Source organism: Ptychodera flava, chromosome 22, assembly GCF_041260155.1.
Source record: "Ptychodera flava strain L36383 chromosome 22, AS_Pfla_20210202, whole genome shotgun sequence".
In the NCBI taxonomy this organism is placed as follows: domain Eukaryota; kingdom Metazoa; phylum Hemichordata; class Enteropneusta; family Ptychoderidae; genus Ptychodera; species Ptychodera flava.
This window is the reverse complement of record NC_091949.1, coordinates 33,325,549-33,345,095: the sequence shown is the minus strand read 5'-3', so window position 1 is coordinate 33,345,095 and position 19,547 is coordinate 33,325,549. Positions and strand designations below refer to the sequence as shown.

At 36.0% G+C, this 19,547-nt stretch overlaps 1 protein-coding gene across 1 annotated transcript; it reads left to right on the top strand.

Moving 5' to 3' along the window:
- Nucleotides 1-1,794: 1,794 nt before the first annotated feature.
- LOC139123236 (caspase-6-like) lies at nt 1,795-18,385 on the top strand. Its single transcript, XM_070689362.1, has 6 exons — nt 1,795-1,916; nt 4,367-4,463; nt 7,040-7,281; nt 11,326-11,501; nt 11,901-12,057; nt 12,884-18,385. Exons 1-6 carry the CDS (start codon nt 1,877-1,879, stop codon nt 13,123-13,125), a joined length of 954 nt encoding a protein of 317 aa, XP_070545463.1. The 5' UTR covers nt 1,795-1,876; the 3' UTR covers nt 13,126-18,385.
- Nucleotides 18,386-19,547: the final 1,162 nt, after the last annotated feature.

Below are 19,547 nucleotides of genomic sequence, written 5' to 3'. Positions count from 1 at the left end.
ACCTCGAAAGTGAAAGACTTAAACTTTTGCTCAAACTTTCCTGAGTGAAACTTTCAACCATTCTCTTACCAAATCAACAATAAAAATCAGGGGTCACCGTGCAAAGTTTGGAGCTAGCAAAACAAATAACCCAACATTTTGCAATATTTTAAATTCAAAATGGCCGCCATTCCTGTGTTAACTCTATTGGGCAAAATTAAATTTTGGATTTTTGAAAAAATAAGCCAGTGAAAGGTTTTCTTTCGCCAAGAGCTTTAAATTGAGCCACTACAAGTGGTACATCAGAAAAGAATTGTAGAAATTTGAGAATCCAACTATATGTCCCAGAGGTACTTTCTACCTTAAAAGATATTCAGCAGGGTTTGAAGTGTGAGAAGGATAAGTTAGGATGAAGTATCATGACATCATGATAATGGAATGAACAATAACTATGCTTGTAAACATTACAATCTCTACTTGTCAGCAAATTCTTGTCAGTGACAGTGTTTTCAATTCAGAAAGAGCTGGTCCATTGAAAGTGAAATAAAAACTGTGATTGACATGTATATAAAAAACACTAAAACTACTTTTTAAATGGTAAATCACCTGCACTTGACATTTTCAATATACTTATTGAATAAAATAAGAATAAGAAAAAATAGGTGCCCTTAATAAATAAGTAAATAAATGTTGACCATTTTAAAAGGGGCACAATAGCCACTTTTTCCAACAGTGAGAAGGAGAATTCATGTACTCTCTTCTGTACACTGTGATGCTCTCAATAATACTCTGATGGTTGCATTACTAGAATTATCATTGCCCTATGTTAAAGGGCCAGTAGCTGTAACTTTAACTACAATTTTTCACTATTTTTATTTTGTGAATAAATTCTGTTTTTTGTTTAACTCAAAACAGCATGTTGAAATGCCAACTGTTTAGCCTGTCAACATAGCAAGATGCCCTGTCATTGCTTACAAATGAATTTTTCAACAATAACAAAGCAGTCTACACATGTACAGGCAGAGGTGTCAAGCTTAATACTGTGCATCTCAAAGTATTTTAGGGAGTAGAACAAGACATTGAAAACTAAGTGAAATAAATCATCTAAAGTTACAGCTACTGCTTGTCCTAATAATTCAATAAAACCGGAAATATAAAATTGTGTTAGCAGTCTTAGTAATACTAGATTTGCCAATAGATAAAACACTGAGTGGTTACAGATCATACAATAACAAAACATTGAAATGGCACTCATTGTATTTGCAGTTACCTAGACTGCCACACACGATGTTTATGTCGATGGAAATATGTACAATATAGACAGCAATAAAGCAGGTGATACCGGTATCAATGGACAAAAATATGTCAGAGGAAAATTTGACCAAGGATGATTTGTTTCAGTTAATGATATGTTTCCATGGAGTTTACTGTCGGGTATGTAAATGATTAGAGTTGTAAGACCCCGAGGGAATACAATAATAGATGTATTTTTAGTCCTTTGATATTTTATGAATCTATTATATTGTTGTGTGTGATAAAGTGCAATACTAAGCTTAGATGTATTGAGCCACATTTGTACGTTTTGTGTTCGAGATCTGAAAGCGCTTTCACTCTGAGAATCACCCAATCTAATGAAACTTAACATTGAATACTTCATCATCAAAAGCTTTTATCGAATTTACACAACTCTGCCAGCACAAAGTAGTTTTATCCTAGTATAAACTGATGGCAAGTGAAAAGAAAGTAATTGGTACGTACTGCCGTAGAGGGTGCTATTTTATACACAGGATCCTAGGAAAACAGGAAAATAACTTCCGGGTTATTGACTCAGAACGACAACTACCGAGAGATCAATCACACAACACTCTATACGATAGTTGTGTCAGCGGTTGAGATCATGTCAGACAATATTGATAAGAAAGTAGAGGAAAATTCGGGTGAGTAAGCGTTGATTTTATCATAGACCCAATGAACTACAAGTCGAAACATAAACAAGACGTTGGAATCGACACCATAGTTTTCGAGACGTACATTTTACTAATTTTTGAGATTGGGGAAATTTACGTCAACTCAATATGATGACGACGAAAGGCTTAGATTGGTGGTATGCGATACATCGCAAATGTGGACAGTGGATAGCAGAATATCTGAATATCTCACCGGTGACATTTCAACAAGATAAATTCCACCACGAGTTCAATATGATCTTGCTTGTACCTCCATGATGATAATGACGAATGATCATCATGATGAAATGTCAACCAAGCCACATTATTAGTCACAATCATCATTACATGTACTCACGATCACTGTGGTGTTGTCCCAATACAAGATGTCAAATGGACTATTGATAGAAGGTGCTAATACCAAGATACCAAAATGAAATCTGTACAAAACCATGTCCATTTTGTTTGTGAACACACAGTCACTCCACTGTGTTGAATATGAACAGGGCAATTCACAACATATCTTCCATTCAGATTTCATTGAGACAATACTTAAACACTATGACTTCAGAATTAGCAGCAACTATGTATAGACGTAGGGGCTTTCAATTTATTCGCCCACTCGGATCACCAAACCCCATTGTGCCTGACCACTGCACACTTACACATACACCTTGAGCAAGTTCCGTTTTCACCAAACATGGTGCTAAGATGTATGTTGCTGCAGCTCTACAGCACACAACTTTCCCTGGCAATTTTTTGCGATGGGACCTTGTCCCCAACATACGAAATCAGCTGGGGATTAGCTGTGGGTTATGGAACTGCAGCCACACCATAGGTAGATATCCCAAACTGTCACAAGTAGATGAACTATCACTTCCCATGATACAATGCTGTAATTGCTAATACTTTATTGCATTTTGTGATTTTATTGGCTGACAAAATTCCAAGAATCAGATTAAAAATCGTGAACAGAGTCAATACAGAAAATCCTGCCATTACCAGCCATAAATGTTCAAGGCTATGTTTTTGTCCTGTTGATTATTTCAAGCTATTTAAAAGTCTAGCACTGCAGCCAAACTCTTCTCATTTCTGTTCTGACAGATATGTAGAGATAGACTCAGACATCCAATGCTAAAATGTTGAGGTGTGGCAATATTTTGATATAAAAGGGTCAGTAGTTGCAACTTTTGATTAATTTTTCACCATTTTGGATTTTTATGTTGATTACATTCAAGTTCTGCTCCCCAAAAGCATGTTCAAGTACTAACTGTTCAGCTTGTCAGAACAATTTAAAATGCACTGTTATTGTTTACATTTGAATTCTCATCCATACCAGAATTCACTTGTCAACAATAACAATGCAGTCTACACATGTACCGGTACAGGATGAGTTGACAAGCTGAATACTGTTTATCTTCACATGCTTCAAGAGTAAAAGAATTACACTTGGCGCACGAGTTATCGGAACACTAAATTAGGTAATTACCCAGCAACTTGGCTGAGTACTTTGCACTTTGACCTGGCATTTACCTAAACAAGAGTCTGTTTTATGGTCTGAAGACTGATAAGATACCCACCACACTCAGCAGGCAGCTCCTCCACTGAGTAAACTGATATGCCTACACTGCAAAAAACATTTTTGACCGGCAGCTGCATGTAGTTGATGGGAGAGTTTTGAAGGGCCGGAATAAAATGTTGTTAAGTGTAAAACATGATTTGCCGCTGTCATTTTGTGTCCTGTTTTTGTATAGATGCATGTTATTACCAGTTTTAATCACAATTACATACATTGAAGAAACACTGACTGTCAGAGCAACCATCCAATCATATTGTAAAAATGGACTGTTCCATCAACATCGGTGGTGAGCTCATGGAAGGTGGTAAATTTGACGAGTTTTGTACACTCTAGATTTACAAGAGATGCTGCGATGTTTCAATTACAAATAACATACAGAGGCAAAACCTGTCAGGTTCAGGCCCAGGATACAAAATGATTACAATAGATTGTGTTACATCATAATATTTATCCCCCATTTTCACAATTTTCCCATGAACTAGACGCCAGTTGAAAATGGTTGTTCCAGTGTAGGCATATCAGTATACTCAGTGGGAGCTGCCTGCTGGGTTTGGTGGATATCTTATCAGTCTTCAGACAATAAAAAGACTCTTGTTTGGGTAAATGCCAGGTCAAATTGCAAAGTGCTCAGCTAAGTTGCTTGGTAATTACCTAATTTGGTGTTCCGATAACTCTTGCCCTTGCTGTAAATTGTAATTGACATTAAAAAACAAATATAGTGAAAATCCAAAAAAGTTACAGCAGCAGGCCCCAAGTTGGGTATATTTAAAATATAGATTGTCTCAGTTTGCATGCTGTAAATAGCATATGTTTGTAAAACTCTATCCAATCAATGGACAATGTGTGGTTGTTTCTTTTGCAGCCATGGAAACCAGTATTAATTCAGGACAAGGAGATGCAGGGACAGACGTGGATGCTAGGGGGTCTTCTAGCAGGAGACATGTAATAACAAGCAAAAGGTAACATGTTTTCCTGTCAATTCAACTTATCTACCAATACTTCAGACTTAAATTACAAACAAGCAAAACAAGTAAAGCATTTGCAATGTTTAATTTGTGATAACTTTATTAAACATGTGTTTCAATTTGCTGCACATAAAACTTTACTGATCAGGTTACCAAAGCCTTAGATATAACATTTAGAATATTTTAAATTCATCAGTATCATAGTATTCTTTTAGGGAAAAGTCAAAAAAATTTTCATGTTTTAATTAACCACATGTAACAATGCCAGTTGTTATTAAACTACTTTATCTTTTGGATAACATTGATATGTCCGCCCATCTTGTATCAGTCTTATGCAAGTCTTATTGATAGAAAACCTGATAGAAATTACCTCTGCACATCAGCCCATTTTTTGTTGTCATGCATGTTCTGTGACATCACAACTAAAATGGGAAGTATTTTAAGGGTTTAGAGTAGCCTTTACAAAACAATGGTGAACAATAAAAAGACAGCAGATATTTTAAGTAGGACAAAACTGACCTTCGGTGTCCGTGGTTGACACCACACAGTATATTATCCTGAGTAATTTCATTCATTTATATCACAGCTCCAGTTTAAAAGGCATCTGAAATTTTATTTTCAAAAGTGATTGCAATTAGTGCGAAAGATTTTCCACTTTTTTCTTCTTTCACGTGTTCCAAATCACATCATAGTGTTCTCTCACAGTAATTTTTTTTAACATGTTGTCATTAGATACAGCATGTAACAAAGATCTATGTTTCATATATAGTAATCAAGTATAGCAGACTCTGAACTTTGAAACTGTCTGTAATAGTCTACAAATTTGCGACATGTGAAACTGAAAATAGAAAACAAATAGCCCATCAAAGAGTTTTTATCTCGATATGGAGTTATTCAGGCAATGTCATGACAATAGATGATTGTTATAAGACAATGTTTGCACATAGGTATCTCAGTCTGTCAACTGAGTAAACACAAAAACAATCACACTGATTGGATGTGCCCTCAAGGTCTAATTTGCATATTAATGTTGTTTGCCCATGGTGAACAAAGGAGGACTGGGATCTTGCTTGTTAAAAGATGCAAAACAAAGCCCACCTGTGATAGTCTCCATTGGAAGTGAGTGCCAGGGTCCATGCCAAGCAAAATGCAGAACATGAACCAGGGTTGAAATACATGTTTTGTGAACTATATTCAACAAGCTGTTTTCAAAAGTGTTTGTTTGCAATGTTGCAAAAATGTTCAACACTGCATCAAGCTTTGAAAATGCTTATTTTCATGTAAATGCAAGACAAATCTAAATGTTTGCTCATACTTTCTGCAAGATAACTTTAAATCAATCCCTTTCAAATCAAGAAAAAAATCAGGGGTTACCGTGAAAAATTTGTTACTAGAGAGAAAAATTGCTTAATGTTTACTAACATTTGAAATTTAGAACTGTTGCCATCGTTGTGTATACTCCTGGGGGGAGAGAGAGATTTAATTTTTGATTTTCAAAACAACTAACATGTGAAAACTTTATTTACCTTATTAGCTTTGAAATGAGCCCTCAAGAAATGGTACCTACATGTAGGCAAAAATTGAATTGTTAAAGTATGAAAGTCCAAATATCTGTCCCTGGGGGCATTCTACCTAAAATGAATTATTAAATAGTTAGCTAGCGGGCAAATATTTAATTTTGAGTTGTTCCTTTTGTCATGCATGCTGATAAATTCCTGTCAGCCCAATGAAATATTTCTCCCCAAGTACTTCTGTCTGATTGTTCAGTCCTATTTCCCTGGCCATAGGTCATATGCAATGAGAATGCAGGGTGAGATACAAGCTTGATTGCCTCTGGGAAAGAGACTGTTTTATCATGTCTTGTGAAACAACTCATTTGAAATCTTTGGATCAATTCCAGGAGAGTCAGTGAATGCCACCTTTTATGTCGAGTTTCTGTGTCTTCTTGAAAATGTCAACCTTACTGTGAACCTTTTGACCAGTCAACAGTGTCAGGGAAATGTTTCTATGATGAAAATCACAGTTAATCAGTAAAAGCTGTCCTACCATCACTTTTTAATATCTAAATACAAACAATTCTTAAAATGCTTTACAATGCAGATTTTTTGTCAATCTTTAATCAGAAAAAAAACCAGTATTAATTTCTAAGGTCCAAACTTTCCTGGAAAGTCCATAACATTTAAAGCCACCTAGAAGGTCCCTGAAAATTCTTAAAATGAAATAAAAGTCCTGGAAAACTGATAAGCTACTCATGATTTTAGAAAATCATCAGTCACATTGTAAAAGTGATATGTAAATTGTACATCGCAAAAAGTGATACGTGGAAAATGGTATTTGGACTGAAAAAGTCCTTGAAAGGGGAAAAAGTCTTTGAAAATATTCAAATTTTTAAGTGTCTTTGACATATAAGAGCTCTAATTATTTCTTTTCTCAATTTGTGTTCCTTTCACAGTCCAAGACTCATGTTAATTTGCATGTCTGCTTGTCATTCAAATGTACGTTTTTGAACATTTAGTAAGTTATTTTGTAAAGATAATTTTCAAATCAAATCTTGTTGTTGTTGTCTGCAGTAGTCGGTCAAGACCCTATGCCAATGATGAAGTTGATGTACGATACCACATGGACTATGCTAAACGAGGTTATGCCATCATATTTAACCATGAGTATTTCCATTGGAGCGTGGGAATGAACCGACGTGCCGGGACTCAAATCGATGCCGATAATCTTTCAGAGAGATTCCGAGAACTTGGCTTCACGGTGAAACTTTGTCAAGATTATAGTACCGTCAAAGTTAGAGAAGTCATATTTGAAGGTAAAAACATCTTTTCTAACTCACAGCTTTTTTGGATCTCACCCTCATCCTGACAAGTTCATCTGTCACTACCAGATCAGATCAGTTTAACTCCTTCACCCCTATTTTCATGTGTATACGTCCAGCCTCACCATTGAAAACAATGGAGCTGGATTGTACCATTGATGGTGAGGGGGTTAATCCAGAGGAGCTTAATACTCCATCAATATTTGCAGAACTATTAATTAAGAACTATTAATATTTCTATGATGTCATCATAGTGAATCACTGGTTTGCTAATGCAAGTTCCTTTTAGCAAGTTAATTTTGATCTTGTTTTGCCAATTTGCCAAAATATTTTTAAAACTCAGTGGCTAAACTAGTTATACCATAGGTATTGTCTGTGTTTGTTGTGTGTGTTGATATGAACACGTACATTATTTACAGTGAATTCACAAAAATGAGAAGAAAGTTGGCTGTAGAGTTTCATTTTAAATGTTCAGAGCATGTTTATCGCCATTTATTACCATATTTTTCATCACCATGGTTATTTTATATTTCTGACACATTGAGCGCATCTCTCCCATTTGAAACCTCCATTTTTAGGTTGATATAGAGGCAGGCTGTAAACAAACCTTTGTAGCATTTTGGATCATGACTTAAATCAAATTTGTTAACCCTTTGAACCCGGCTCGGACAAAAATGTCCGCATGATGTCATAGGTCACCAGGGGGGCCAGGATGCAAAGGGTTAAAATGAGTGTACTGCTGAAATACTGCATATTATTGCAATTACATTTGTGGTTGTGTGTGTTGGTTTACAGTTGTGAAATTCCTAGAATAGAACTTGCACTTCTTGAAGATTACTAACTTACAAACACAGCCTACAAGATTCAGAAAAACTCAAAAATCATGAAGAATTTTCAATAACCTCATGCAACACGAATTGTTGTTCATAGTGGTGCTTTGTAAAATGGATTTGAAGACAAATAAATCCTATTGTATGACCCAACATCTGATTTCGGTTAGTGCACTGATAATTACCTGATAGGCAAGACACAGTTCATATTTTTGGCCAAACATAAAGGTTTTCAGATTCACTGAGACTGATTACTCATCGGAACAGTTGAGAAGACAGTGAGGTGCTAGGTTTTGTAAAATATGAAGCAAACATGGAGCAAGTGTGATGAAAGAAATGGAATACAACTGTCAGAGATTACAAAATAACACAACATCTGGAACATTGTGATAACTAACACACTTTCAAACAATCCATCTGCTAAAACAATGAATACAAATGGGTTTTAATAGATAATGGTAATCGTAGGCCAATTATGTAGACACTGTAATATGATTCTGTTACAATTATGAAACATTGTAATAAGAGTCAGATAAGTGAATTGATATGTGCCTCCGTACATCTGCTGCAGCTAAGCTGTTTAAAATTTTTAAAAATGATCAAATAGAATTTTATAATCACGAAAATTTTACAATGAATTAAAGTAATAAACCTTTCAACAAATTCTTAACCTACGAAGTGACGTAACATGGATTTGAATGAGGTAGATGGCTATTGTGATTCAGATAACCATAGACAGTATAGAAACTGTCTATGAGTTAACAGATATTTTTATGTATCTTTCTAGCTCTATGCTGGTACCATGCTGTAACGATGATGTGGGAGTTTTGTAATCAAATAAAAATAAAGTAAACACTGTTTTATTCCTGGTTAGAATATCCAACTGATTCTCTGTATTATCCGTACATACGCAGTTATTGTTGAGTAACTCCTGCCCTTGTAATTTCACAGAGTGAGAGTTGAATAACGTGTACAATAAGGATGCAGGGAAACTGACAGGAAATCTGATCTATAATTGAACGCTCATATTCCAGTTTTGTGTCTTTACCAATCTTGCTTTCGTTTATTTCTTTTGAAAACAAACTTCTTAAATTCCTGCAATGATCAATTTCGTACTCCCGGTGTGGATGTTCTACCATACAGTAGTCTGTTACTGTGTTCAAACGTTTCACAACAACACATGGCCCTTGTAACTGCCATGGAATATGTGAAATTCCTGGCCATCTTGTCATCATAGGTATTCTGGGTCACACAGTAATATTGTCATTGATCCAGTTCTGACCTCAGACATGTTCTGCAAATCTGTATCATTGTAGTTTTCAAAATTCATTTATTTATGGGCAGTTCCCCTAGGGATGGCGTCTTTGTGCTTTTCAAGGATTAAAAAATAAGTAGAGTGATTTATGTCATGTAGAGGATATAATGAATAGCATAATTTCCATATTACAAATTATTATTTTTCATGAAAGTCTAAAATGGCAAACAGTAAGAATGAGGAAAATTAACTCAGCTACTTCAAGCATGACCTTTGACCTCTGATTGAAGACCCTGTCAGCAAACTCCATTACTTATTGCCCTCTCATGTCTAATAAAGTTTTAGCCTTTAAAGATGTAATATAATTATTCCACAGTTCCTCTATCAGTGACAGTGAAAAGAAGAGTTAAAGAATTCATTAAAAGATGCACAAACATATTTATAAAATGTTTGTGTGTTAAGAAAAATTGAAGGGTGTATCAGTTCCATGGCCTTGTGGAATAAAGCTGATGTATAATTTTCAGAGTCAATCAACATATTCATAGCTCTAATTATAGTAACTTTAACCCTAGACAATATTGATATGGTCAATAAGAGACCATATTGTATGCGTATAGTGTGTACATCTACATGGTTTGATAGTCCCCACGGACACCGTCCAGGGGGACTTATAGGTTTGGTCATGTCCGTGTGTGCGTGCGTGCGTGCGTGCGTGCGTGCGTCTGTGCGTCCGTCGGTTCACGCAGATATCTCAGAGATGCCTGGAGCGATTTCATTCAAACGTGGTACAAGGATTACTTCATATGTCATACAGATGCACGTCGATTTGTTTTGTGATACGATCCAATATGGCTGCCAGGCGGCCATTTTATTACGATTTTTTCATGTACAGAGCCATAACTCAGGCATGTTTCAACTGATTTTATTCAAAGTTGGTACAAGGACATTGACCAATGTCATAGATATGCACTTCAATTTTTTTGGTGATACGATCCAATATGGCCGCCGTGCAGCCATTTTGTTACAATTTTTTCATGTACAGAGCCATAACTCAGGCATATCTCAACCGATTTTATTCAAACTTGGTACAAGGACATTGACTTATGTCATACATATGCATGTCAATTCGTTTTGTGATACGATCCAATATGGCTGCCAGGCGGCCATTTTATTACGATCTTTTCATGTACAGAGCCATTACTCAGGCATGTTTCAACCGATTTTATTCAAAGTTGGTACAAGGACTTTAACCAATGTCATACATATGCACCTTGATTTGTTTTGTGATACGGTTTTTTCATGTACAGAGCAATAACTCAGGCATATCTCAACCGATTTTAATCAAAGTTCGTACAAGGACATTGACCTATGTCATACATATGCACATTGATTTGTTTTGTGATACGACCCAATATGGCCACCATGTGGCCATTTTATTACGATTTTTTCATGTCCTGAACTACAACTCAGACATATATCAAGCGAATTTATTCAAAAGTATTTTTATCACAGACCTAATGAAGAGGACTCTATCCTCTCTGAGGACCTATAATCAAAGTACCCATTAACAAGTGGGGACTGTGTCATCAACAATGACTTGTTCTTTAGATTTTTCAATGACAATATGTGCTTGCCGTATGTGTACGTGGTTTTTATTCAGCTTCCAGGGCTCATCAAAGTAACAATATTGCTTTTTTCTGTGTATCTTTGAGTTATTGCAATAAAGGTAACTTATATGCCAATTTCTTAATTCTGCTTCCAGGGCCAATCATTTGGGCTATAATGGTAACTTATATACCAATTTCTCAATGCACCTTCCAGGGCCAGTCTCTAATAAAGCCCACTCATAAGTCAGTGCTGGTGTTTTTCTTTACTACTGTGATAATGATGTTGTCTATATCACTTATTTGTCACAATAGTAGTAATATTTATATTTGGACTGATTTTATTCAGCTGCCAGGGCCGATCACTCTAACTGTGATGCATTCATATGCGTGTTCCTTAGCCATGGTGATGATGGTATTGTGTATTCTAATGATGGTGTCCTGAGGTTACAAGATCTTATTGATCAATTCCGAGCTGATCGCTGTCCATCTCTTGCCGGCAAACCAAAACTGTTCTTCATTCAGGTATGAAACAAAAATTCCAACTTTAATGGAATTCAAGTCTTTTTATGATATGATATGTCAGTTTTTCTGTATAACAGAACATGTCCCATCTGACCATTAATATTAGACATAAGCTTTTATATTTTGATTTTTGATTTTCATATAATAAAGTGTGATAATCCTGTATATATCCTCTGCTTACCAAGTTTGATAGTTTTGTAAGTAAGTCTATTACACACTTCCATGAGCACTATCTGGACCACTACATTGACCACAAGAATTCACTGCTCTGGACAAAATATCCAATTGTGCCAGATCTCAGACCATACGGTGCTGGCTTTAATTTCCTGCAGCAAATCTGAGATGTACATGCAGTGTTCATCAGAAATAAATTTATCAATGTTTGTAAATTTGTCACAGGCTTGTCGTGGGGATCAACATGAAATTGGTGTGGATGCTCCTGATGAGCCGGATGCCAAAACAACACCGGATGAACCAATGACGGTTACGGATGCAGGCACACAGCCCACTATTCCAGCTGGTGCTGATTTCTTCATTGCTTACTCCGTAACTCAAGGTAACAAAAGTCACTACGCACCTTCCTTTACAAGAACAATTGATGAACCAAGAGAACGGTTCTTCTTGTTATGTTCACAAGTGTTGCTTGATTTCATCCAGACTGACATTCCCTGCATATCAAATGTTGCACGCTGTATAGGGTTCAATGGTAATTTGTTGATGACATACATGTAGCGGGCTGCACTGTCATCATTTGATTGAAAGGGAACAGAACTATTTTCAACTTGACAGCTTTGGGAATCAAAAATGATTTAATTACATGTTTTACAAAGGTAATCCGTTTTTTTAGAAATTATGCACACAAAAATCGATTAACTGCGTAACAGTGATTTAAATATGTATAAATATACAGTTTGATGATGAAAATGGTTTTATTTTTTTAATGGATTTTCATCTAAAATGGAAATAAAGCGTATGATTGTCACTTTCAAATAAACCCAACATTTAGATTGAAAACTATGTAAGAGAGACATGTAATGAAAACATTATAGCCCAAATGAGGGCCTACATGGCCTCGAGACAGGAGACCATTTGCCCTCCTGACATTGGGCAAATAGTCACCTGCCCTCAGGCACGCTAGTCCCTCGTTTGGGCTATAATATATAATATGTGCATTTTATAGACGAAGGTTTCATATCTTCATATAAAAATATATATGCCAATAAAATGGAGTAAATATATAATAGATCAGATATGTAATGGAGTCTGTCTAAGTCATTAGAATTAAATGATCCTCTACATTTCCTGTAAACACCGATGAAAAACTTTTCTGTTCAACCAATAGATCAATCTTAACATTTGTTTAATTGTTCATCAATCTGCAGGGTTTTATTCCCACCGAGATACACACTACGGATCCTGGTTTGTCCAGGCACTCTCCTATGCTTTGGAAATGTACGGTGATGAAATCGAAATCTGCGAGATCATGGCTTTGGTGAACCGCATGGTTTCCCAACGGCAAGTTGAAAGAGCGGTCGACCCGGAAATGATCGGCAAGAAGCAGGTTCCGTGTTACATGTCCATGTTGACAAAAAAGTTGATGTTTACGAAGAAGCCTCGTCATTAAAAAGAGATAATGAAAGAGTCAAGTTCAAGTATAGTTATTGATGTACTTACTGTAATGTTGCTGTTTTTTGTAACATAAAAACGGAGAGTTGTCATTCAGTGTTGTAAATCCTAGGGTCTAGTTCTGTCAGTGTGCATCCCTCCAAACCCCCTGAAATCAATGGAACAGACATTATTGCCAAATGTTGCTGCAGTTAGACAGACAAGACCATTGTAAAGTAGGAGGCACAAGGTCCAAACTCTTGATTTAATTTGGATGTGTGTCAAAGTATTTCTGTTTCAGTTGTCAGCCAGGATATTTCCCTGAAACTTTTATTTGTCATTCTACTTAACAGATCTTCAGATGGTCACATTTTACAACTCGTCCACACATCGTATCGATCACATTTCACCCACTGTTCTTGATTATCAAACCAATTACATCATTTGAACAAAGTGATTACTCATCCCATTGTTTGGCCTCTCCTATTTCTTGTCAGTGATGCATAATTTACTGGCACCACAGGGCAGTGGTTTGGGTACGGCAGTCACTATCGGTGTTGTGCCCTAGAGCATAGCAAGGCACTTTATTCCTCATTGTTCCATTGGGCAGTAGTTGGTAATGGATACCTCATCCTGTAATTGGGCCTTCACCCATTGGATAATGGATTCAATGAAAATAAAATCCAGTCCTCTGATACCACTGTGTTCAAACCATATCATTTTCTGTAATTATACAGAGTGGTTCAATTCTATCAAAGACACCACAACATCCGTAAATGTACCAGTAACTTTTGATCATTTTTTGACTATTTTGTCTTTGATGCCAAACCATGTTGAGATACACAGTATTCAGCTTGTCAACTCAGCCTGTACATTTGAAGACTGCATAGTTATTGTTGACAAGTGATTCTGGTCCGGATTACAATTCAAGTGTAAACAATAGTGCATTTTACACGTATTGACGCTGTGTCTGCAAGCTAAATAGTATGTGTTTCATGCTTTGGGGAGTAGAACAGGAACTGACATACAAATGACATACAAATCAAAAATGATGCAAAAATCACCAAAGGTAGTCTACTGGTACTACTGGCCCTTTAAGTACAGCTCAGCCACTTTTTCAGCAAAAAATGCTGCAGTGATGTCATCCCGTCTTCCATGCTTTCCCTCTTGCCTTTGACTCTTCACTTCCAACTTTCACCCCTTTTACCTCAATGGTTTGGCCCAAACCAATTGTTATCAATGGTGAGTGTAGACCTGTTTATTGGGAAATCAGGTGAACACTTTAGGGACAATTCCTGACATTCAAAGTTTTACACCACTTTTCTTGTCTGTTGCCTGTGTGGTCTCATTTTGAAGTCTAGTGAGTAAATCTAGTTTACAATGTCTTTTCATTGTGAGGATCAAAAATTTTGCTTTCCCACTTTAACATGGGGTATTGCAGCCATTTTGAATTTTCAAATATCATTCAATGGTAGGTAATTTGTATTTTAATCAAAAAATTTGCACATTGACCCTTGATTTTTATTCGATTGTCAAAGTGAATGGTTTGAAGTCTAGTTTCTTGAGGAAAATGTAGGCAAAGGTTTGAAACTTTCAGTTTTGAGGTGTATATTACGTTAACCCTTTGAGCGCCAAAGTCTATTTTTGTCCCCTTTATAAAATAAACCCCAGCCAATTTTTTCCCAGATTTTTGCCAAAATTTTGAGAAACAACTGTAGCGAATGAAATGAAATCTCCATTTGGGCCAAAATTATCAAAAGAATTACAGAAAAATTCATTAAAATAGGTAAAATGTTGCAATAAAGTTTTGGCGGGAAAAAATTTACAGCACTCAAAGGGTTAATATTGGAAAAACCTTGTATTATATTGCAAAGTTAGACTTTTTAACAAGGAATAGGGGTGAACAGCTTTTGACATTTTTGAGGTGTCAATTTATTTTTCAATCCATATCTCGGATTATAAAATGACATGCTCAGGATCGTACTTTTGCCGAGGTGTGCTGGTTTCAAGTTAGCAAGGTTACTTTGAATTTCAAAGAAGTGTCATTAGATGGGAGTTTAGATTTTGAACAGTGAGGGCTAAATTGTCAACCAAGGAGGCACATTTATAATTATATATAATCAGAGGGCTCTACATGAAGCCATTAGGATAATGAACATGGAAAAAACTTCATGGTGGACTTTTTGAAAAGTCAACGAGACTCTTCTTTGAAAGGAAAATTGGACTGAACCTGAAAAGCTTGTCAACAGTGACATCATATTCAGTTCAAAGCATTGTGTTTGAAATAAAGGGCACAACATACAGCCTTTAATTTGACTATGGCTTTGTCCATAGTTGTATATATGCCGGATAAAGTAGCCCTCACTTCTGGTCAGACTGAGGGAATCAGAAAATAGTCTTGCGGGGCAGAAGTCCAAAATCTTTCACAGTGTTTTACTGCTAACTTAAAACTGGCACATTACTCAATCTTTTAAATGCAGTGCATCATCCTCAACGTTGTACAAACAGAATATGTCAGGCACAATACATATATTTTGCATGTTTACCCTGATGGCCGCACCGCACCTAGTACCTTTGTTGTGCACAACAAATGTCAGATGTAATCTGTGACCCTTGCGGTGAGGTAGCTCTTTTATCAATTGTGAACTGTGTATGTAACTGTACAGTAAGGAATGTAGGTTGTCATGGTAACATTGACTTCCTATCTAACTGACTCAGAATTTTAATCCGATATCCAAGCAATTAATGCTTTGCATTGTCACTCATTACAAAACTAGTAAGCCAGAAATTGAAATAATTGGTAATTTTAAGAATTTGTGTGTTATTTACAAATCATAAAACTTAAGAAACAATCACATCACAATCGGCCGAGTAACAAAGTTGAAATGTAGAGTAGTTTTTTAAGTGTATTCGTGTTTAAATATGTAAATTAATATGATGTTTATCGTAGTTGTTTGTCTGAGATTCTATGCCTCTTGTTTGGAAGTAAAGTAATGTACTGCTGTATCTGTACCGCTCTAGGGGATACCATCACAAGTTCAAAGCTGAATGAAATCTCGGTTTCTCAACTTTTGCCTCAGAGGACACCACTACAATGGAAATTTTATCCGTTAATATCGATCAGTGCTGGACTTTGAGAATTTTGTCCCACTAAAAAGGAAAAAAATTTTATTAGATAGGAGCTGTTGCCATCATAAAGCCCCACTAATGTCCATTGTTAAAACATTAGGAATTGAACCTGATATTTATCTTCTGATGGTGTTCCTTTATTTATTTCTGGTTGTTTTTTCAACATTGCCGCATTTCTTATTCATATTGTCACGTAGGTCACACAAGTCATCAAAAACAACACTTAGTATTCACGCACTAAAGTGTCAATCATACGTGTGTTTATCTGTACAGTCTGTGGCTGTTGACCTTACAGAAAAAATCTTAAGTTGAGCCAGCATTGAACGTCACAGAGGACGAGTAAATTTTAAACAGTACAGATCACAAATATGTATACTAACTCTACTTAAAATCAGAGTAAATCTCATTTCAGAAACATGAACAGAAGTATGTGGACATTGTTGGTGTCTAAAAATACAGAAATTTTATTATAATTATAAATTGCAAGATATTTGTGATTCTCATGAAAACTTCCCGGGTTCAAGTCATCTGAATAGTAAAACAGAGGTTGTTTCAAACCAAATAAAGATTACATCAAAAAAGAACACAGTACAGTATATCAACATTCAAAAACTTTATCAAGATATCACATTTTAATTAGATTTCATTGTCTTTTCATTGCTTTTATTGTTTTATTGTCTTTCATAGTGATCAAACAGTGTTTTGTTTGTTCTTGTACATAATTGCTTGTAAAACTTATTTTACTTTATATTTTGTCAATTTGACACAATGTCTGTTTACGATACATTTAAAGTAGAAAAGCTGAACGCACTAGAAACGTAATGTCTTAGTTTAGGTGGGAACGGGTAAGACCCTAGTTTGTTTTGCGTGCGCCAAAATTGCAATAGCATTCTGCTGTAACAAAAAAATTGGGGGATTGACACTAAAACTGGGGAATTACATTTCTTGTGCATCAGCTTTTATGATTGACAACTGCTAATGTTTGATGGGTATGTTGTGACCTTATGTTACAATTCTAGATGTGCTATATTTTGTGTTTTGTATATTTTGCTGTAAGTAAGCAATGATAGCTTTTATTCCAAAGTTTTTCCACAAATTAGCTCAAAGGTTTCTTTTAGTTAGCACAGCTTCACTACAGATGCAAGCTGTAGCAGGAAACCAGACACTAATGTCCAGCTGAGGCTGTAAGGAATTTCAAAAAAGCATCAATTTTTTGTGTGTGTTTTGTTTTTGCTTTATTTTTGTATTCTTTTATCTTGTGTGAGTCATTTTGCCATTATCTAGAAAACAAACAAAACTGTAAATAATTAGCATTTCAGTTCCAGTTTTTCAGTTTCTGAACCAGTGTGAGTCCAGAGTGACCTGGATACAGCACAGCATTTCTTTCTAGCAATCACTGGATTTGTGAGAATTTCATTAGCTATCGTTAGACTTATTGTATCAAGGACACAAGACAAAAAACACGTCAGTGGAAAGCCATCAGATGAAGAATTCTCAAAAATTAACCCTTTCACCACAGTGGTTTGCCCCAATTTCATTGTTTTCAACTGTTGGTAAAGGACCTGTGTACACAGACACAGGGGATAAAAGGACTAGTATCAAACCTGTTTTAAGTTACTCACAGTCTTTGTCACTTTATAGAGCACATTTTGTACAAGGAAAACTGCCTCTCAAAATAGATTAGAGATATTCCACTTACTCTGCGACAGAGTAAGTCATTTTTATTTTTCACCAGAACATAGTTTATGTTTTGCAAAATCTCATTTTCTTCATCCATGAATATAGGAGAAGAATTAAGGGAATTAGATACTTTCTTCTTGTTAAGACGTATGTATTTTTTATCACCTTGTTAATGATTCAAGAGCAATTCGATGTAATTTTTTTATTTAAAAATGTCTGTGCATGTGCAATATGTCAATGTATCACCGATCTATGGTTAATCGCATGCTGTGGATGTCAATCTTTAAGTGCGCCCTCTAAGGTCTGTGTGGCAAACCTTTCGTAGCAGCTCACCACCACAGACGAACATTTCGTCGAAGTAGTTACGTGTACAAAAGCTATGAAATAAGATGGCGTAGAACTGCCCTTGTAACGTTTCAGTGGAATCCATGCTTGTTTTTATTATTAAAATGTGTTCTTGATGTATGCAATAGTTTTGGCAAGTCTCAATGGCAGGAGTTACGAGCGAATGATTTTGCGCTGTACGTCACGAAAGGAATTGTACTCTGAAACGATTCCAGATCATGAACAGTACAGAATCCATATGTCTTCCTGATATGTGAAATTATTAGTGATACGATCAAAAACAAGTTCTATGCCATGTAGCGTAGCACACACACATGAAAACAGTTTGAAAATTCTGCAAGACTGAAAAAATGGCCCCAGAGGCCCCACTGAAGAATTTTACTGATCTACATATCCTAGGGGGTTCGATCGCTCCAAAAAGCTATGGCTAGGGCCCAACAAGAAATGACGATTGTTTTCACAACGAACAGTTATTCCATTGTTCTTCATGATCAAATGTGGCGAAAATTCAGCAAATTGAGTAAGAAAAACATTTTGCCTGATGCCTTTGTTGCTTTCATCGCAAATAGCAAATGTATAGAATACACAGGATAGTTTGATTTCCCATGATGCCATGTACAAATCCATGAGGAATAGATGAAATAGATGTTAAAGTAGAAGAACTCTGAATTTTGACCTTCTTTGGGAAGACCCCGCGGTTATAAGGAATTCGGGGGGTTATAAGAAATTCGAGTTCTTGCCTCACTGACCATATTGCCATCACAACCGATCAGTAGTCAACTTGAACTAGAACTGAAAATGAAATTACCTCATTGAAGCTATCAACATCAAAACTTAACTCGAAAAATTCACATAAATCCCTGTTTATTGTAGCCATAAATTAAAAAATGATATAAAATTGATGTCAAGTAGGCCGTAATGTAAACTGTGGAACCTTTGTAAAGATGTTCCACTGTTGCGCGGATCCATGATTGCTTTATTTACCCACGAAGACAGTCTGTAAGGATATAGTACCCGAGTATGAGTTTTCCGACATGCAGCCATGCTTGTTTTACTTTTCATTGAAAATGCTAAACATACGTGATAAAAGCAGTTTGATACTCCTGGCGATGTGTAAAGTGAGGTGAGGAGTTAGCTTCAGAAGATGCTATCTCTTTAAAGGAAGCAGAGTGGAGTACCCGGCCGGGTGAGGGCGTTCTTGGCACACCGAGAAAAAAGAAATCCGAAATGATGAAAACTATGATATTTTAGACTAAGAAAATTATGGTCTGACAAAAAGTGATGTCA

Excerpts from the sequence above, each read along its gene's own strand:
- LOC139123236 (XM_070689362.1), top strand. The coding sequence starts at position 1,877 with ATGTCAGACAATATTGATAAGAAAGTAGAGGAAAATTCGG. Across the intron at positions 11,502-11,900 it reads CAAAACTGTTCTTCATTCAG|GCTTGTCGTGGGGATCAACA; the intron begins GTATGAAACAAA and ends AATTTGTCACAG. Across the intron at positions 12,058-12,883 it reads TGCTTACTCCGTAACTCAAG|GGTTTTATTCCCACCGAGAT; the intron begins GTAACAAAAGTC and ends ATCAATCTGCAG.